The following is a 22966-nucleotide window of genomic DNA, read 5'->3' on the forward strand; positions in this document are numbered from 1 at the left end:
TGACACCTGTATGCCTGACGTGAATCACAGCTAACACGCCAGAGAAAGGGGATTAACAGCCCCTCTTGGGCTTCACGAAGTTCGGAAGGTATTTAGATAAGTCCTAAATCCATATATGTAAGCTAATAATTCAAAAGAATTTTACACGTGTAACACTTATCACTGAAGACGAAGTCAATAATAATCAAAATTATTTTATACAAATAGCAGGTGCATGAGTCACTATTGCGACATGGTTCTATGAAATAATGGGATCTGTGACTGATCTAAATACGATTAAACCACTTGTGTCTAAGCCTAATTGTTTAATAAACGCACACATGTATATATATATATGTTTCACAGCGACCCATAACAGTAAGTGTAGAGATACATACACGCAGTAATGGTTGTTCTTTAATCAGCTTTATTATCGCTATGTTGTTTTAATAATTTGTTGTGAAACAAAAATCTGTAATACCAAGATACTGCATAAAAATCAATGGAATATGAAAGTTTTGCTTGCCAGCGTCCCCTACTGGTAAAATCTGGCAATTTCCAGTATTGAAGTTATAATATTTTACCCTTTACCCCCCCAAGAAAAACAAAAACGAGAGAGGTTAGTAATTGTTTTACTCCACTGTATGTTGAAAGTAAAAAAAGAAAGCTAATTAACAGAATTAATTATTGGCGGTCCCAAAAATTGAGATTTGGTGATGAAAGAAAGTTATAAACGTTAAATATTAAAATGTGTTCTTATTACGGGTTCTTATAGCTGATTACTGTTACATATATATACATATTCATAGAGGATGTAGGAGAACCAACTTTTCTTTCCTCTAGCATAATCACGTACAATAAATACCGCTTGGAAAATGTTGCGGTAAGCTCTAAGTTCCTCGAGCGGAAGCACATCCGCTCATGTACGCCTGCGTACGCCAGCTTTGTATCATCCACCCTTTCGTCCCAATATTCGGGTGGTTTCGCAGGCGATTATGGTACGTATCAAACGCCAACAACTTCTTGGGCATTCCGTTGAAGTCGTTCGCGATGTCGGGAAGACGGTAGGTCGGTGTGGTTATAACTATGTGTGTTTGGCTCTGAAGTAAACACCATGGAAAACGACTGCAAGCAGCAAACTCAACAGTGTCGTCGCCGAGAACGTGGCACGCGTTCTCAGAGAGTTAAGCTAAATGGCGGCCGGGAACGGGGACTTTCCGGAGAAAAAAGACCGAGAAGACACTGGGAGTCCAAACCATTCATCCACACCACAGAAAACCACTTGGGAAAAACGACATAAAGAAGGTGTATTTGAAGAAGATGTAATCGATGGATTTAAAATACTGAGTTTTCTTAACCTTGAGGATTTGGAGGTAAGTAAACACATTTCGGTCTCTGTCTTCATCTTTGTTTTGTTGACATTAATGACTTACCACATGGTCAGTAATAAGGAGATAAGACAAGGTCTGATGTAGAAACATCTCGTGTTTTGTTTTTCTTCTATCAAACCTTCACATGCTTGTTTATCGATGGTGAGGTTTAACCTAAAATATTAATCTCTAAACTGAAATTCTGTTCTTAAAGTTTTTAAGTACGTGTTAAAAAATTACGTAGCTAAAGATACGAGTGTATATACCTTTGTTTATTACTACACTCAGATATGTGTGTATGTAACTTGTCAATTACTACATTAAAATATGAGTGTATGATATAAGTGTATATTTTGCTTTTGGTCAAATCTATCTTCATCACTGATTGGATCGTGGGTATTCTATTTCTCAATAATTACCTTAAATATAAATTGATCCTGGGAATTAAAGTACTTCGTACAATAAATCACGAGATGTTAGTCAATCCCCTGTATGTATTCCTGAAAAAAGAAAGTTTTTAATCACAGTGAAATTAAACCATGTAGTAATAATTTCGTCGTAGGGTTAACAGTTACATGGAATGTATAGATAATAACATTCGGTTTTTGATACAATAATAAAATATCAACCTAAAGTATAGTTGCCAGGTTATGACGTCCATAGATGTAAAACCGTGAACCGGAGGATAATGGTATTAGTATTTAGCTCTAATCTCCGAAATTCTACAAAAAGGGAATTTTTTTGGAACTTGAATTTTTTTTTCTGGTTCCAAAGACATTAGCGTATCCTTAAAATATTTCGTGGATACGGCTCTAACATCATATTATTTTATTCTTAGTCTGTTTAAGATAATCCGATGAGAATAATGTGTCAGTAACATATATATTAAATAATTCTGTTAGGTCGCACGTAATGGGATTGTTAAGAATAAAGCGATACACATCGTACTTCTTGAAATACTTCAATAACAAAAATGTCCGGTTCATTTTCTGTAACAACTGTATAATTAGTACCGTTCTTCTTAAAAGTTCCACCATAAACATGTTGGGAAAAATAACATTATAAATCATCAGTTGATTAAATGGTAATCATATAGTGTTGATTTGTTCTTAACAGATCTCAGTTAGCTGAAATGAGAGAGGGCGCGCTTGGCGTGTTAGAGGTATATATACTGGAATCGTTTCCTCAAGCTGCACACTATGCCACATGTAGTAGGTGATCTTAAGACATGAAACAAAATCAAATTTAGGTATGGGTTTAATCGTATTTCTTACTGAAACGTTACACCGAGGGGTTAATGGCATCTAGGACGTTTGTCGGACTAATGTAACCATCTGGTCTGCTGTCAGTATAATTCGTTGTTTGTTCACCTAATATTACTTGTATATAATATAGTCCATCTGCCAGCTTGTCTTATTTTCAGTTACATAAAACTATAGAAAAAGTTTCGCGTTCTTATATTCACTATATATATAGTCGCTATATTGTAAACCTAATCTCAGCGGTTAAAGTTTGTGGGAAAATTATGTTCAAACCCATACTACGTTCGAGTGTTTTTCCCTACATAACGTTTACTGTTCTGATAGACCCCTTAAACAGTTGGGAAGTCTTCAGTTTTAACAAAACTTTCATAAATGAACATGGTTCTTCGTCCTGTAACACAGAGTTTACATGGCAACGTGGTGTGTCTTTGGCTCGTCGCTGCAAATTACTTCTTACATTTTTTCTCTTTCTTGTTTTTTAAAACCAAATCTGAATGGATTTTATCGTCGTGGCAAACAATAGAACGTTAGTTTTGAATTCCGAGGCCGCCGCTTACGACCGTTTGGGCGCTGGAAGTGCTTATGGTGATATTGTGTCAGATTTTTGTTTGTGACCCTCACTAACGGAGCGGTGGAAGGCCAACAATACCCACCACCAACTCCAGGGCTACTCTTGCACCAACGAATAGTGGAATTTATCGTTTCGTTTTAATGCTCTCTCGGCTGATAGGATGACTGGGATTTAAACCTACGACACACAGATTGCGAGTCGAGCGCCCCCTAACCACCAGGGCAACAAATAATAGGAATTACCTGTAAAAGAAAACAAAAGAGAAAAAACGAATATTAACAAAGAGTTAATTTTGTTAATAAAGCTGCGTTTTATGCTTTATTAAACGTTTAATGATGGTGAACCAGCTTTAACAACTGATGACAATACATCATTAAAGTTTCTCATAACAAAAACCATCTTCTACTGTGAAGAAAAGGGCAGGTACTTGAAACGTAATTTCTACGAGAAGTTTCACGTGGGACTTTACCAGCTTTCTTGATGTTATGAGAGGGATCCATCGTGTCAACTTATATACAAACACGAATTAGCACGTGCTTACACTCAAATAAGGATAAGGAAACCCCGTTTTTGTCATGCGTATTAGTTGTCTTAGGCTTACTTCAATGTTTTGGGTATTTCCTTCAGTCCTTGTAATACATCACTGTCACAAAAAGCCAAAAAAAATCTAATAAGTTCAGGGGCTATTTAACGTTTTGTCTGTTTAATCCCTTCGATATCGGGCTGTTTTTGGAAACGATCAAAAAAAGGATTAGCTTTTTTATTTCACTGTTTAATAGAGTATAATTGTATATTGATGAAATCAAAGTTCATTTGTAATTTGTTTTTATGTTTATACTGGATAAATAAATATTACACATCAAGATTAATTAGTGTTTGTGTTAAATAATTCAGAATAAATCCTATAAAGCTCAGCAAAACAGTATTTCCAAAGTCATCAAGCGGACATTGATTATAACACGCGATAACATATGAATAAATATGGGTTACTAATTGAAAATACAGCAAGAAACGGCTTGCCCGAATTAACATGTACAATTATTTTGTGAAACAAGGGTAGCAGAAATATAAGAATCCATAATACAAAGACCCCTAGTGGCAAAAGAACTCTACTAGGATTTAATCATTAACAGAATTTATCATTCTCAGTGGCCATTGTTATTTAGAATTTTCTATACAAATGTTTAAAAGATTAAGACATTTAAAGTTGCAAGTAATCAATGTTTTGTAAAGTTACTTGCGTTGGTTAACTTTTCGATTTGTTTTGTTTGTTTGAATTTTCGCACAAAGCTACACGAGGGCTTCCTTGCCAGCCCTCTCTAATTAAGTAATGTAAGAGTAGAGGGAAGACAGCTTGTCATCACGACCCGCCGCCAACTCCTGAGCAACGTTTGCATCAACGAATAGTGGAATTGACCGTAATGTTATAACGCTCCCTCAGCTGAAAGAGCGGGCATGTTTGGTGTGACGAGGATTTGAACCCGCGATCCTCAGATAACAAGTCGTGCGCCCTAGTCCTCCGCTAGTACAGCGATAAGTCTACGGATTTACAAAGCTAAAATCAGGAGTTTCATTCCTCAGAGTGAACCCAGCAGATAACCCAATGTAGCTGTGCTATAAAAACACACACACACACACACTCTCACTCGTGCGCCCTAACCACTTGCTCCTGCCGGAAGGGCGTATCGGTAGTTTCACGCGTCTAAGCAAATTGTCGAGTAATTGTTTTATACTTTCAATTCTCATTACATCTCGCCAGACAGGCGGTTATTACTAGTTCAATACTTCCTTCACCTTTACCAACTTCTGTCATATAAATCTTGCTTTAGCGCGTGCCACTTGAAGAAGCATTGTTGTAGGAAACACTACAAGACGCTTCATTCAATTAGACCATTGTTTGGAATTGTTGAAGTTATTATTTAATGTTAACAGTACCACAACGATTGTTGCGTTGACTTTAAGCACATAAATGTTAAACCTCTTATTGCTCGAAAGGTTGAATCCGTGAACTAAAAAAAAAATGAGATAAATCATTTTACTTTTAAACTAGAATTTTTTGTTATAACAAACCACGACTTCTCTCTCTATGTATATATACATGAACGTTGTTGGATGGCGCTAGCACAATACCATAATTTTTAGGACTAATAAATTGTTGAACTGTACGTCACATCCTGTACACTGACACACATTTCATACAAATCACCACGTCACATCCTGTACACTGACACACATTTCATACAAAACACCACGTCACATCCTGTACACTGACACACATTTCATACAAAACACCACGTCATATCCTGTACACTGACACACATTTCATACAAAACACCACGTCATATCCTGTACACTGACACACATTTCATACAAATCGTTACTTTTCTGTTTTTGAAAGAGATAGAAAAGCGCTTTCTGTTTTACGAGAAAAATTTATTGTGTACAGTTTGTTTGTTTGTTTTGAATTTCGCACAAAGCTACTCGAGGGCTATCTGTGCTAGCCGTCCCTAATTTTAGCAATATAAGACTAGAAGGAAGGCAACTAGTTATCACCATCCACCGCCAACTCTTGGGCTACTCTTTTACCAACGAATAGTTGGATTGACCGCCACATTATAACGCCCCCACGGCTGAAAGGGCGAACATGTTTGGCGCGACGTGCATGCGAACCCGCGACCCTCAGATTACGAGTCGCACGCCTTAACATGCTTGGCCATGCTGTGCCAATTGTGTACAGTATAATATACTCTTCAAAACAAGAAACGCAAAAGGGATATTTTTGTTATTTTAAAGAGAAATATATGTAATAACGTTACAAGCTCAGAGTATGTGATGTTACACGTGTTAAGGCACTGATTGTCAGACCAAAATGACAATAAAATTTGCGCACTTTTAAAACGGAGGAAATCATCGGATTTTTCACCAAAACGCATGCGTGTCCAATAAATTTATTTGATAGATCTGCATGTTTTGCAAGTGCAACATGTGCAAAATCCCTATAAAAGTGACGGGTTCTCGGTTTCCATAGCTCAGTGTTAAGCCACCGACACGCAATACAGTTACGCCAAGACTGACTGAAGCACAACGCAACAACGCCATTGGTTGCTTGGAAGCAGGCGAATCTTAATCAGATGTTGCCAGAGCTGTGAATGTTCACCCAAGCACCATCACAAGGCTATCGAATCGTCACCAACAACATGGATCAACTCGTGACCGTCCACGATCTGGCAGACCTCGTGTGACCACACCCGCACAAGATCGCAACATCCGGTTACGTCACCTTCGGGATAGGACCATCACTGCGACGTCTACTGCCTCAACCATACCAGGGCTGCGTAGAATTTCCGATCAGACCGTACGCAACCGTCTACGAGATGCAGGAATCCGACCTCGACGTACAGTCAGAGGCGTCATCCTCACCCAGCAACATCGTCAAGCACGGCTGCAGTGGACTCGGGCACATCGGGTATGGCCTCATCGACGATGGAGGCATGTTTGGTTCAGCGATGAATCACGTTTTACGAGGTCTGTTCAAAATATACGCGGGCTGTTTGAATTGCGCGGCTCCAGTTGGTTCCAGGGGAATCCGCTTGGTGTCGCTAGGTTCGCACAGATCAGCTGATTACGACGCCATTTCCCGATTGCAGATATCTTCATTTGTGTATTAGCTACGCGGTTCTAAGTGAAGTGCGATTTTTTCGTTTGGCGGATTTCAGAATGAATGACCTGAAGGAGCAACGACTCGCTGTGAAATTTTGTGTTAAACTTGGAAACTCTGCGACTAAAACTTTTGCTATGCTTAACACGGCTTACGGTGATGTTGCTATGAAATGTACGGCATGTTTCAAGTGGCATGAACGTTTTAAGGATGGTCGACAGTCCATTGAAGATGATGAGCGTCCTGGACGTCCTTCCACTTCAACTGACGACCCACACGTCGACAAAATCAACACCCTGGTGCGGGCAAATCGACGTCTGACTGTCAGGGAGCTTGCTGAAGAGTGTGGGATATCAGTTGGATCTTGTTACGAGATTTTGACCGAAAAATTGAAGATGCACCGCGTTGCTGCGAAATTCAGCCCTCACAACTCGCGAGTTTTTGGCCAAACACTCGAACACTGTTCTTCCCCACCCCCCTACTCACCTGACCTTGCTCCTTGCGATTTTTTCTTGTTCTCCAAACTCAAAAGACCCTTGAAAGGAAGAAGATTTGAGACGATTCCCGAGATTAAGGCAAATGCGACGAAGAAGCTGGAGGACATTACAAAAGAAGCGTACCAGGACTGTTTCAACAAGTGGAAACACCGTTGGGATAAGTGTTTGCGTTGGGGAGGAGAGTACTTTGAAGGGGTCCCAGACCTGTAACTTCTAAATAAAGTACATTTTGTTTTATGACGTCAGTCCGCGTATTTTTTGAACAGCCCTCGTATGCTTTGTAGGCAGGATGGAAGGACCCGTGTTTACCGTCGCCGAGGTGAACGTTTTGCAGCAAACTGTGTGCAGAATATTGACAGATTTGGTGGTGGCAGCGTCATGATGTGGGCTGCCATCGCCTACAATGCCAGAACAGACCTTTTGCACATTCGAGAGAATCTTACGGCTCATCGATACGTCGACGAGATTTTTAGGCCCTATGTGCAACCCATCGTGGTGAACGTTAACGACGTTTCTCAACATGACAACGCCCGTCCTCACACAGCCCGACTCACCACTGTCTTTTTGAGACACCGCAACATCAACGTTCTTCCCTGGCCCTCCAGATCACCAGATTTAAACCCCATCGAACATCTTTGGGACGAGTTGGGCCGACGTCTGCGACGGCGACAACCTCAACCGCAGACTCTACCTCAGCTTGCAGCAGCTTTGCAGGCTGAGTGGACAGCCATTCCACAGGATGTGATTCGTCATCTCATCGCTTCCATGGGCAGGAGATGCTAAGCAGTTATTGATGCTCACGGGGGGCATACTCGTTATTGACGTTGAGTGACGTTAAAGTTCACCTAGTGAGTGTGTACTTCGCCTTTGCAGACTTTGGATGTTCAGCAGTGAATGTGCAAAGTTTCACACATGTCATACAGAACTACCCGGAATAAACTTGTTAACAATTTGTCTCATATTTTGCCTTTTGCGTTTCTTTTTTTGAAGAGTATATAATGTTCAGAAACACCCTGTCCAAAAACGAAAGTATAAGGAACAGTGATTAAACAAAACTTTAAGATGGACTTTCTTCTCAAAACATTTGTTTTGTTTGGGCTCTCGCTGGTCTTAGGGTACGACAGTTATGTGACACGTAGTTTACTCTAAAGGATCATTTACAAATTCATCATTAAAATTAACAAACATTGTAATTTCGATGATGTAGAATATGCTGGAACTTAAACAAATATACGATAGAATTAACAAGTTTTCTTTTATTTTTTCGGTGATTTGTCTTTCAAACTTATGTATGACGCGACACTTATTCCCATCTTTTTTCATAACTGCTGTCATGTTTCAATATTTTTATGTTCGATAAAAAAGAGTGGGTCTGGAAATTATGAAACAATGTTCGACAATCATTTTTTTTAATCATGGTGATTGTGGATTGGTCCCTAATGGCACTGTACGGTTCATTTTAATAGGCTGTATGTCATGTTTATAAAAACATGTATAGGTAAGAATATTAGTCGCACGAATTCGTATTAATAAAGTACGTGGTTGGAAACAACAAATTCGTAGATTAAAAAGCGATCCAGGTGTGTAGTTTTTATCTTTTTTGTGGATTTAGGCCAAATTAATACTTTTAACCGTGTTTTAAGTATTGCTGACTTCTGTCAAAATATGACTGAATTATTGTTTACATGCATAATGTATTAGCACATATACATTAGTTTATACATTATATACATATACATCGTCTCTGTGTGTTTATGTACTGAGGTTTAATGTCAGGTAGCGACTTGTAAAATACAAACAACTATATTGTTGATCAAGTAACGAGTTGTGGAATACTTTGTGTATTTTGAAATATAGAAACATATTCTATTCACTAAAATTCCAGTGTTTAAACTAAATAATCAGTGGCCAAACTAAGAAAACAAAATCCATTATAACTTAATGTTTCGCCTGCTCTCCTGCTTAATAACTAGTCAGTTATCTTCTCATTACTTCATTAGTTCTCCTTAAGGAACCGTAATGTTTATATGCTGAGGAAGAAATGTAAACAGTTTGCAGTTTTAATAAAACAGCAAGATTTTCTCTGTGTATCCTTCTACAGAAAACGAAGCCGAAATTCGTGCAGGAACGAATGAACCACACCCCGTGACGGTTCTGGTAGTACCAGTAATCCAAGTGTTCTAGCCGATAATTGCGTTTACCACCAACACGTGACCAAACTATGTTTCAACAAAGACATCAAGGAATCATTGAATCTGCTCTGTAATTGGTGTACTCTGGTTGCGGCCGAGATGATTCTTTAGATTATAATCACAGACATCAGTCTACAGTTAGTAAGGTAACATAGCTATACAGTTTACTCACAATAGAGACTGCCACAACTGTGACAGTGCTGTAGGTTTGATTAACACAGACATCTGTCTACAGTTAGTAAGGTAACATAGCTATACAGTTTACTCACAATAGAGACTGCCACAACTGTGACAGTGCTGTAGGTTTGATGAACACAGACATCTGTCTACAGTTAGTAAGATAACATAGCTATACAGTTTTCTCACAATAGAGACTGCCACAACTGTGACAGTGCTGTAGGTTTGATGAACACCGGAGAATGGTAATTTAACAATAAATTATTCAAACCAAATTATTTCGACCTACACTAATTTGTTGCGGTTTTCGGTTTCGTTTTGTATGAGATAAAGTGAGCAGATATTCATCAGTATTGATTCATAACAAGTAATGTCTGACACGACAGCAAAAAATGTGGATGCTGTCCAGTACAGATCGACATAAGCCTGGATTCCTCATACAATAATATGCATTATAGGTCGACATAACCTGTGGATCCCTTATACAATAATCTATATTACAGATCGACAAAACCTTTGGATCCCTCATACAATAAGCTATATTATTGATCGATATATAATATCTTCTTTATTCGTGTAGAAGACGTTCAGCCCAAAGTACCTGTCCTCTACAAGTCCATCACTTAACTATGAAAATACAAGAAAATCATTGTTAATATTCTCATTGTTACAATGACAACCAATTTTCGGGACAACCTGTACAAGAAATCAAGATAATTTCTTTATTTAGATAAAATACTTGTCTTTTAATAAAAGTGATATTTAAGGTTTAATAAATAACGGCTTGTAAACGTTTATATAATACAGTGACTTCATTATCTGAACTCATCGCAATCTTATGTAGTCCAATGCTGGTACAGCGTTAAGTCTACGGATTTACAACGTTAAAATCAGGGTTCGTTTCCCCTCGGTGGACTCAGCCCGATGTAGCCTTGCTATAACAAAACACAAACAAACAAACAATTTCATGTAGGGGAAAATTTTCAAACAACCGTCAAAGGCCTTTAGACCTATCGGATCACAAAAGTTGAAACGACATGTTTTGCTTAGAATAATGGCTATCTTAGCGTGAGGTCAGGGTCACGGGAGTTGAAATGACAACATGGTTTCAGCATGAGATCAGATTAGCTGATTAGTTTTGAGTGTAATTCTTAGTAATCTATTGTATTGATAACTCTTGAGAGTTCATCTTTGTTCTTGTCTTCCTACCAATTATTTATCATCACTTTGGGTCTTTGTGTAGGAACTTTTTATTCTATTGTTACCATTTTTCCGTCGTTACATTATTTCTTTCAGAGGGAATAACTGTGTGATTGAACAAATTTTTCCAAAAATATAGTATCGAGACTGTCAATCGGTTGATCTGGGTAGCCAGTTACGTAGAACTGGTTGAGCATTACACACGATTCTGTTGTGGATAGTATCTCACAACAGGAATTGTCGAAGACAGATTCTTCGAGGCTTGAACCACTTTGTTCTTCTTTTTTCCTAGTGTAGTGTTTGCAAACTTTCTGGTTATCTTACCGAGCTGCTATCACAAAAATTAATGACGATTAACATTGGATAATGTGTTTCTTCCTGATGCACGCGATGTTATTGTGTTTCTCTGGACCTGTATGAAATCAGAAATGTTTGCCGTGATTACATTTCCGGGGCTGTTGTCATGCCTCTTTGAATGTTGTTTACTTTAAACAGCATTAAAAGCTCCTGTGTTAGTGCGTGTTCGAAACGTTCTGAGCTTGACTTTACCTGCAGGTTGCCGTTTTACAACGTTTTGATCACTAAGCCTAATGCAACCGTGATCGCTAACGCTAAGCCTAACGAAAACTTTTTGTAATGCCTTTAAACTAACGATGAAAGTTTGGCATTTCATGTTATGAACTGCTGAAATCTGGGAGAAGTTGTCAGTTATTGAACCTGTGTATTATTTGGGGGGGGGGGGAGGTAAGACATACGTGATAACGAATAACGAACTATTTTTTTCTTAATTTGTAATTTGTAACATCATTAAGGTATTATAATTAATACAACATAATTTAAATACGTTTTACAGAATTGGATAAAAATAAGACAGTTGTAAGTTTCACAAATACACTGTTATATTCACGTTTACAGTTTCGCCAGTAAAGACATCCTGATGATAGCTTTTGGCTCGTGGGTGAAGTATAAAAGACACTCACTGTTCGGTCAGATACCCTCTGGCTTTACTCTGGTCTATCTGCTCAAGATTATGAACAAATATGTGCAAGAAACTCCGAATAAAAATCTGGAACAAGCAGAAATCCTTATATTCCAAGAAGAAAACCTAACAGCATTTCTGAACAACAATTAAGATATGAAAGCTGTCACTGAACTAAGCTAGTTACCTCTTTATATGGAGTCTGCAGTTTACGTACTCACTCGGACAAAACATTGCTACTGCTAAACTCTGATGAAACGTTGTCTAACTCCTGTACCACAACTAGCCCTAGCGAAACGTTGTCTAGTCCTTGTACTACTACTAAACCCTGATGAAAAGTTGTCTAACTCCTGTACCAGTACTAGCCCTTATGAAACATTGGATATCTTTTATACTACTGTTAGCCCTGATGAAACGTTGGCTATCTATTGTACCACTACTGCTCGTAATGAAACGTTGGCTATTTCTTCTACTATTACTATTCCTGGTGAAACTATGATGGCAAAACATAGTTGAAATAAAAGTTGTTTTTTATTGTCTGGAGAGAAAAGGTTTTGTTTTATAACTTCGTTGTTCACACACTATTGTGATGACTCTAGCGAAGCAGGATGGTCTGTCCATTTAAAAAAATTGCAAGTTTCAATTTAAACCCCACGGAAACCTTTTTAATGTTTTTTGATAACAGATAGACTGAATATTTTGCAATGTTACAATAACCTGAATAGGAGCTATTATTGAATAACTTGAAGAAACAGCAAAGCTGAGTATTTTTTATTTTTAAAATATTATTAAACTACCTTCCAGGAGATGCCACTTCAACTGCTTTCAGGCTTAAGATATTAAGTGTATAGGTAAGCTTAGTATCTTTAGAAACATTATTTACCTCAGTCATGGCTTCGCATCATTAGTTTCTTCTTACGTCATCATTCTACTGCAAAGAACCACATGAAATATTTGCTCGAGAAAAATATGCTTACTAATTATTCGAATTATTACTTTTTTTCAGAATATCATGGAAAAAATATTTCAGAAGTTTTAAAAAATCGTTCTTTTTCCAGAAATGAGTAGGAATTTATTTAAAATGATTTTTCAAACGCTCACGTTGTTCATTCTAGTTTGCCTCGGATCCAGGGGGGATGGGGGATACATCCCCCTTCATTTTAGGTGGGGATATGGTGCATACAATCCTCCCCCCTACAGTTTGGTCTCTTGAATTGTTTTATTGCATCAGACCTACAAATTCTGTGTTTGTTCTTGTGATTCTCGTGCTCTTACCAATCGAATTACATAATTAGGCCCAGATGTAGGCTTTTTCAGTGGCCGAAATGTACATCTTTAATATAGACGTGCTTCTAAGCTTTTCGATCTAAGCGATAGTTCGTAAGTATCAGTCCGTAGGCCAAAGTATACATGCAAGGCTTGCAAGCACTATCACAGAATCTACCTACGTCTTGTACGTAGTGTAAGATTAAGTAAAATTTTCATCACAACAGATTGAACAGAGCATGAAATTCGAAAATATTACTCCCAAGCGTAAACTCTTGTAATCTAGATCTAGCAGGCCATTTGTAGCTTGTAGCTGCATCAATCTTATGTGTATATTGTGCGGTTTTCCTACGCCATTTGTTCTTATGCATGTCTAGCCGGTTTTATTGTCGAACGCCTTACTCTCCTTAGCTGCCGAATGCGCTGACCACGGTTAACGACAGGTTCGGGCCGCTCGGATCCAGACGCGCCCTACATCACCCTCCTCCGCTCCGTTTAGTCTGAGCCTCGATTTTACAATAGGGCTCATTAGACCTGTGTTTGTGGCCCTCATTAATCCATGAAATTTCAGATTATCACCGCCTTCTAATAAAGTGCTGGTGCTTTATGGTAAAAGAACAATATCTTCTCTTATCATAGATAGTAAAAATATTGTATTTTCTTGTATAATTAGAACACAAAAGAAGCGATTTCAACGGCCTGAAGCCTCTACTCGAATTGTATTGTTAGTTTTTGTTTAGGTGTTTTTATTTAATAGACGTGCTTATAGACATTATATCACAACGTGTTTGTCTTTTGATTAGCTTTAACAGGAATATAATATATTTGTGATTGTTTAAGTATTTTTCGAGAAACTTGCAATTACTTGTGTTGTAACTACCACACATTATTGTCCTAGCGATGCCCAGGCGGTCAGTCGACTCGGTTGTCAATGTGAGGTTCGCGCGTTCGACTTAAATACATTGTACAGTTCAGTCCTACTTCCATTCTGTTCTATCATCGTTCGTTGTACATTAGAGTTTTTCAATAAAGACTGTACTTTAGCCTGTTGAGTCATCTGGGAAACAGATTCCAATTATGACAAGCAAGCGTCTGAAACTTTCCGATATTAGACAGTTCTGCAAGCCAGTTACTAGTACTACAAGTGACAATGCAGATGCAGATAATCCAACAACTTCAAGCAAAGGAATAGAAACTTGCCATACAGAGGAAATACCATGTTCATCAGAGGACGAGTCTGAAAATGCTTGTGCAACTATTGTACATCATGAGCCACCAGATAGTTGTGAAACAAGTTTGTGCAGTAATGAAAAATCTGACACTCCACAGATACAGTGTGGAAAGCCATATCATCCAGACGCACAACTAATACCACGACAGAAAGGCTAATTTAATAATGCAACATGCAGTTGAAGCTTGTGAATGTGTTCGAGATTCTATCCAGTAGGTACATAAACTTGGTGTCTTGCTTCAGAGGTCAGGCAAATACAAGACAATCTTTGAAAATATTGTATCGTCAGACAGCCACAATGGTCCAGTTAAATACATCCGCCCACTCTGTCCAACACGTTGGTTGTGCTGCCTATCTGCAATTACATGTGCTAATGATCACTACAGTGGCATTGTTGATTCTTTGTCTGAATTAGCAAATGAAAAATCAGATGTAGCAGTGAAAGCACGAGGTCTACTAGACAGATTTGACAAAGGAAAGGCAGTTTTAGGATTGTTGATGGCTCAGCATCCATCAGCTGCATTAGAGGAACCAAACCGTGCATTCCAAGCAAAATCAGCGACAGTATCTGGCATGATTAAAGCATCTGCAATGACAGTTGAGCAATTGCGGGTATTGCGAACAGAGGAAAATAACACCAAGGTATTTGATGAAGCTGAGAAAAAGGTAACTTCCCTAGATCTGGTGCCTATTGAACTACCACGCATTCGCAGACCCCCAAGAAGGATCACAGGTGATGGCTCAGCACACCATTCTGCAACATCTAAAGATTACTACAGAAGCCAGTATTTTGAATTTGAGGACACAGTCACAGAACATCTGACCACTAGATTCAATGAAGAAAACAATGATTTCAGGCAATATCTGGCACTTGAGAACTTGATCACTTCTGGCAAGATTGACAACTCGGTTATAACTTCTATGGACCCGGTATGGCCAAGCGTGTTAAGACGTGCGATTCGTAATCTGAGGGTCGCGGGTTCGCATTCCCATCGCGCCAAACATGCTCGCCCTTTCAGCCTTGGAGCATTATTATGTGACGGTCAATCCCACTATTCGTTAGTAAAATAATAGCTCAACAGTTGGCGGTGGGTGGTGATGACTAACTGCCTTCCCTCTAGTCTTACACTGCTAAATTAGGGACGGCTAGCGCAGATAGCCCTCGAGTAGCTTTGCGCGAAATTAAAAAAAACAACAACAAAAAAAAAACTTCTATCCAGAAATCTCTGCACAACGGCTCGAGTTTCAATTGCCCATGTTCACTTATTTAGTGAAGTGTTTCTTCTCATGAAAATTGTGCTTGTATGCCCAATATCTAGCAGCGAATGTGAACGCAGCTTTTCTGCATTAAGACGGTTGAAGACGTGGTTAAGGTCAACTATGTCTCAGTGCCGCCTCAACCATATGGCAGTTCGTCACATTCACAAATACGAGTTCGACAAGATAAAAATTCATAAACAGATCATCACATGTGGCAGTTTATATTTATGTAAAAACGGCTCTTTGGGTTGAGAAAATATTTTACGTAGAGGAGCGAACAACGTTTCGACCATCTTCGGTCATCGTCAGGTTCACAAAGAAAGGAAGAGGTAACTGACTGGAAGCTGACCACATGTTTGAAAGGGGTTGTGTAACTGAGTGTCGGAATATAGAGGGGCGGTGTTAGATGTTTGAATATATAATTTTATATTATTTATTTATACAATAACTTAAACCCAAAATAAACCAATACAAAGGAACACCTATATACCTATATTAAAAATAATAAAATAAATAATATAAAATTATATATTCAAACATCTAAGCACGCCCTCTATATTCCGACATACAGTTACACAACCCCTTTCAAACATGTGGTCAGCTTCCAGTCAGTTACCTCTTTCTTTCTTTGTGAGCCTGATGATGACCGAAGAAGGTTGAAACGTTGTTCGCTCCTCTACGTAAAATATTTTCTCAACCCAAACGAGCCGTTTTTGCATATATATTTCTCTACAAGTGGGTTTTCTCGATGTCACTGATCATAAGGCAGTTTGTCACACTCACAAAGATGAGGTCGACAAGATAAATATTGAAGAGCTTATGAAAGAATTCACAAACAGATCATCACAAAGGAGGTCTACGTTTGGGAACATGTAGACTAGAGGACTAAATAAATCTTACTTCAGTGAAAAGTATGAATAATTATGTGCTACATTGTAATTATGTGTAATTTTCAAGTGTTCGCAAAGACATTTTAATTATTTTTATCAAACAACATGAACGATTTTTCAGTAGATATAAACTTGTCAAGGGTAATTACTAATTTTATTAATATTTGAAAACGTAATCCATGCAATGAAAGTTATTAGTAACCTTGTCAAGTATAATGGCCATCTTTTATTATGTGCAGTGTGCAGGAATAAATCCATGTGGCAGTTAATTTATGACACATTTATCTTTATTCTATTAACATTTTGAAAACTGTTTACAACACCTCACTTATACAAACCAACATGGAAACCTTGAAGTATCGTGGCAACAAGATTACTCTGTGACTGCATGTTTACAGCTTTCAGGTTCACGTAATCAGAGATTACCAATTTGCAAATTGAACAGTCCACATAATTGGTTGCAAAAATCATCTCCCCTCATCGGGTGTAAAAAATCTACGCCCCTACTCGGATCTGAATATTTTATTCGTGACGTCATCCATGTTGTTAGAGCTAGTAGACATGTATGAACTATAAATGTTACAGCCAGGAAAATAAATTAGAAATTTACTTGGAAAAAGTAGGACATCAGTGACATCTAGTATCCTGTATGACACGTGTTGTAGAAAAGGGAGGAGTCAGCCCTTTGGTAACAGCCCTCCACACACACACACATACACACTAAGAGAATCTCCTCTCCTGGAGTCCAGACGTGACTGGGTTACAGGTGATAGGGGTCTCATTTGTTTATTTATAAATCTGTCTGTGGCAGACATAGTAATGACAGGTTTTTATACATGTTATTGTTATCTGATGTTTGACAGAAGCGGACATTTATTTATTTCTCACTTCGATCTGTTCACTCACTTAAAACAGTAATTTTCACTGGTATATTTCTCTGATTAGACCATAAACAGAAATGATAATGTTGATTTACACTTTTAGCTGATTTGACTTTTATAAGTCAAAGACGTACACTCTTGTGTTTGTCTGATTTCATTTGTACTGTTGCGTGATGTCCTAGATTACATGTTTGTGTGGTTCGACGTCAGTGTTGTCCTGAACTGTTTCAAGATGAAGTAACGCATTTAAGTACACTTTTTGTTTAATTTTAGTCTTAAACTCGTTGGGAAAACAAAATTAATAAAACATTATTATCTTTTGTGTTAAGAATTGTGCGAAAAATTAAGTATTTATGTGTGTAAAAGTGTCGAAAACGAAGTTTATTTTAGCCATAAAAAACAATCGCTTCACGTTTGTGTTATAACATCAAAAACAGGTTAAGTGCTAGTGACTGAATCTTGGGTTGATTATTCATGTGAAATATCTCGAAGACAAAAAGTTATTCGAAATATATTACATGGTCCCTGCGTATAGCCTTAAAAATATATTACATGGTCCCTGCGTATAGCCTTAAGAATATATTACATGGTCCCTGCGTATAGCCTTAAAAATGTATTACATGGTCCCTGCGTATTGCCTTAAAAATCGTTTTCGTAGGCGCAGATTTCCATGGTAACAGTCTCTTAGCAACTGACAGAAATAATTTGTAAGATAATATACCTTCTGTTCTTTTATTGAAATCAAATGATAAAAAGTATATCGGAATCAAGTTTCTAAACTTAATATAGATTTCTACCTAAGATAGTAACTGCTTATGTATATTTTCTGAAATACGTTCACTGAAGCATTCGCACGAAATGTTCTAAGGGTTTTGGAAACGTTTCGAATAATCTAATTTATTATTTGTAAGTTGCCTGAAGTTATGTAGGCTGGAAGTAAAGACTTTCAGCCAAGATATCTTCAGTCTGTTTTAAGGAGGTTCTCCTAGTTAAAGCCTCTCTCAGGCTTGGACTGTTGCCCCCCCCCTTCCTATTAAGTTTAACCGAACGATTCGGAAATTACTTTTATTTTCATATTAAGGAATCAAAAGCTTCTAGTCAGAATACGATGTGTTTATATCCTGTCTTTTTCCTGACTATATTCGTCTGAAATTGTATATGTGATATTATCCTATGAAAGGACGAAATCTTTATCACATCGACATAAGAGTACGTGGCCTCTGAGCTAATGTGGTGCAGTAATATATCAGAAGATTGATAGGACAAGCACTGTTATAATTGTTTTACTGTATGCAGTTAAGAACGTGGAATAATATAAAAAATCTAGTGCCACTAAGAAGGTGGAATAATACTGTAGTTAGCAGTACAAAGAGTGCGAAGTTAACTCAATTTAAGAGTGCGGAGTAAAATTAGAAAACGTTTCATTACGGGCCTAAAGTGACAACAAAGGTTCCTCTGTAGAGTAAACGATCTTGTGTCAAGGTTACTCTGGAGTAAACGACTCTGCTTCGAGTAATAGGAAAATGTATTAATATCCCGTGAAGACTGATAGTAAATTTACATTTACACGGTGAGACAAAACTTACTGCACAGTACGGTTTGTGTTTAAGGTTTGATTGTTTGTTTATTTGTAGTTAAGTACGAAACAATACAATGGGATACGTGGGCTGTGTGCAGTTAGTTTTGTTCCAAAAAGGTTAAACCTTTTCAATCATCTTTCCGTATTTCTAACGGATACAATTGTAATTAAAGTGCGATATTATATATATTAATTATACTCACTCCAAACTTTTTGTTTGTTAATCATTTTTTTGTTCGATAATTTTCACACAAAACTACCTGTGGGCTATCTGCGCCACCCATCTTTAATATAGAATTGATAGACCAGAGGGAAGGTAGCTAGCCTATATAACACAAACTTTTCAGCTATTCTTTACCAACGAATCACATTATTATGCTCTCATAGCTAAGATAATATGTTCGGTAACGAGGATTCGAACCCGTGTCCTACAGATTGCGAGTCGAGCGCCCCTAACCACTAGGCTAATATTAATGAATTAGAGACGAAATATGTACAGTGACTCATCACTCCTAGCATTTAGGTTATGATTTAGTGGTAGAAGTAGGCTTAGCAAGAAGAAGGCAAACCGTCCCTCAGTGATGGGTGATAAATTACAACAGGTATTAATCAGGCTTTAGTAGTTGCCCCTACATAATTTGATACAACATATAATTTCTCTCAGTGCGTGGTCGTTATAACACGTGCTTCTGTTTAATTACTCAACTGGTAATGTCAGTCACAGACTTTTTTTTTTTCTTCTGTGTTTATTTGCTTGAATTACTGCATTGACTATATCAGATTTTTATCATACAGATTTACCAACATTATATCCGCATGGCTTTGGGTCTGTCACCATCCGCGACTCATACAATCATTTTGGTTTCATTTGTTTGTTGACATGTGCAGAACTACACAATATACTGTCTCTGCTCTGTTCATTGTGGGTATTAAAACACGATTTTAAACGTTTAAGCCCTTAGATTAATCATTGAGCCTCCAGGGGGCTGCATTTAAGATAGCTAATTACTGCTTAGGTGTTATAAACATCTCAGGTGTAAAAATAGTGACTTATGCCTTATTTTATACACTACTTGTTGTAACAAAGAAAAACATATAAAATCACTCAATATCTTACAGTGAACGGTATTTAAAATAGGTTAACTAAAACCTTGTAATTACAGTCACTTCTTTGTTTCTTATAAAGGATATATTGTTTGATTGTGTCTCTTTTTCTAGACTTTTCATTGTACACGTAGCTTTGATTTTGGTAGACACAGCACAGATGACCCATTGTATAACTTTACCCGAAAACTTTTTGTTTTTTGTTTTTTACACCGCTAACTCCTTTTAATCGTATATTTTATAAATTGGCTTTAATCAAGGTTGCCCTCACTTTACAACACTAAAAGTCGGGTTTCCATACTTACGGTGTGCAAAGCGCACATAGTCTGTTCTATAACTTTGAACTTAGAAACAAACAAATCACGAAGGTTATTTTTAGAATGTAAACATGTTTGAATATTTATTATATAAATTATCTATAACTTCTTATCAAAGCACACACACACTTTGTAAGTAATGTAGCTAAGTAAATATTTTTCCCCAGGTTCTTACTTATTGCAATTAGAATACATTACCTTATCATGTGTATACCCTCGTTGTTATTGCTGTTTTCGGCCATAATCCCATAATATCGTACGAGTTCCTTACGAGCTAATAATACAAAACAAATTGTATAAATAAAAGTATTATAATAAAGAATTAGAAATAAACAAATATATATCAAATAAGTTTGTTTGTTTTTTTAATTTCGCGCAAAGCTACACGAGAGCTATCTGCGCTAGCCGTTCCTAATTTAGTAGTATAAGACGAGAGGGGAAAGCAGCTAATCATCATCACCCACCGCCAACTCTTGGGCTACTCTTACCGATGAATAGTGGGACTGACTGTAACATTATAACGCTCCCACGGCTGAAAGGAGCATGTTTGGTGTGATGAGGATTCGAACCCGCGGCCCTCGGATTACGAGTCGAGTGCCTTAACCACCTGGCCATACCGGGCCTATGTCGAATATTCCGACCAATATTTCAACGAAGCCCCCCAGTGGCTCAGCGGTATGTCTGCGGACTTACAACACTAAAACCCGGGTTTCGATACCCGTGGTGGGCAGAGCACCGGTAGCCCATTGTGTAGCTTATTGCTTAATTCAGAAAAACAAAAACAATTTCAACGAAAGAAATGTTAGGGAGAATAAATAAATGGAACACGTACTACACTCTTGTTTTGTTTAGCGTGTTTTCAAGCGTAAAGTATTATCGAAGCTAGATTTTTTATTCCGCTGAGCTACTAGGAGATTAAACTATATGTATAAATAACTAAACCAAACCTGATATAACAAAGGACGTGAATTAAAGAAAATATTTAAGTGTTAGTTACCCATGTAGCTACGTTTTGATACTGACCTTTGTATACTTATATTGTATAATGAACATTTTTTTTTTAATATTAATCTGTTTACCTGTTGAAAACGATTATAAAATAATGTTTTATGTTATAGTAGGATACTTCCCTTCGATGACCCGGCATGGTCGGATGATTATGGCACTTGACTCGTAATCCGCCGGTCGCGAATTCGAATCCCCGTCATACCAAACATGCTCACCCTTTCAGCCGTGGAGGCGTTATAATGTACAGTCAATCCTACTTTTCGTTGATAAAAGAGTAGCCCATGAGTTAGCGGTGCTGCCTTCTCTCCAGTCTTACACTGCAAAATTAAGGACGTCTAGCGCAGATAGTCCTCGTGTAGATTTGCACGAAATTCAAACCAAACGTTCCTTCGAAAAGAACGTTTTGTTTTTTTGAACTTCGTGCAAAGCTACTCCACAGCTGTCTGTGCTAGCCGTCCCTAATTTAGTAGTGTAAGACTAGAGGGAAGGTAACTAGTTATCACCACCCACCGCCAACTCTTGGGCTACTCTTTTACCAGTGAATTTTTTATTTGGAGGAGACTAACAGACTAAGACGAAGTGCTTAACTTTAAGTGTGAAAGAAATCTTTCCTCGAACGTTTATATTATTTTTTCCATTTTTGTTTTATACTTCGTTTCTGAAACATGAAATCAGTAAATACACTGGCCTGCAAATTGTAACTTTATAAAAGTTGTTTTAATAGCGGATTTTCTATTATTCAGCTACGCAGATTTCAACGATAATATTGGCCTAAAGAAATCTACAGCAAGTGGCTGTCAACATTTTAAGTACAACAAAATGTAACTTGATTTCAGTAAAAATGGTTCACTTATGTAAAAGTACATATGACGTTTTGTGAAACTTCTGTACGTGAGACTGAGAGGAATGGATATCGTTTTCAAATTCAGAGTACAGGAATTACTGCAGAACGTGCCAACATTTTAAGACAAAAAAATATCGCAAGTATGTGTTATTGTTAAACGGTTTCAATTTCGTTTTATGTATTCCACTAAGTACCACGTTTAATTTCCAGTTGTTAAATTGGTTTTGTTTTTAATTTATGAGTACAAAAATATTTATTTAAATAACAAAATAAGTAATTGCGACTCGTAATCTGAGGGTCGTGGGTTCCCATCCCCGTCGCGCCAAACATGCTCGCCCTCCCAGCCGTGGGGGCGTTATAATGTGACGGTCAATTCCACTATTCGTTGGTAAAAGAGTAGCCCAAGAGTTGGCGGTGGGTGGTGATGACTAGCTGCCTTCCCTCTAGTCTTACACTGCTAAATTAGGGACGACTAGCACAGATAGCCCTCGAGTAGCTTTGTGCGAAATTCAAAACCAAACAAACAAAAACCAACGAACCCGTAAAACTCGGATTACGAGTCGAGTGCCTTAACCACCGGACCATGTCGGGCCCCTGCAGTAAGGACAATTACATCTGGAATTACTGTTATTTGTTTTATCAATTTCAGAACTTTTTATAATATGATGGATTATATTATTTATTTTTCTAGACAAGAAATA

General features: G+C 37.7%; 1 protein-coding gene across 1 annotated transcript in view; it reads left to right on the forward strand.

The window, feature by feature from the left end:
• Positions 1-801: 801 nt before the first annotated feature.
• The window catches only part of LOC143243860 (uncharacterized), a 52889-nt gene continuing 30724 nt past the window's right edge, over positions 802-22966 (forward strand). Inside the window, exon 1 of the mRNA XM_076487595.1 lies at positions 802-1352. Within this exon, the coding sequence (XP_076343710.1) occupies positions 1173-1352 (180 nt within the window). The 5' untranslated portion in view covers positions 802-1172. The remainder of the gene's footprint in view (positions 1353-22966) is intronic.

The sequence above is a fragment of the Tachypleus tridentatus genome, chromosome 2 (assembly GCF_004210375.1).
Source record: "Tachypleus tridentatus isolate NWPU-2018 chromosome 2, ASM421037v1, whole genome shotgun sequence".
Lineage (NCBI taxonomy): Eukaryota > Metazoa > Arthropoda > Merostomata > Xiphosura > Limulidae > Tachypleus > Tachypleus tridentatus.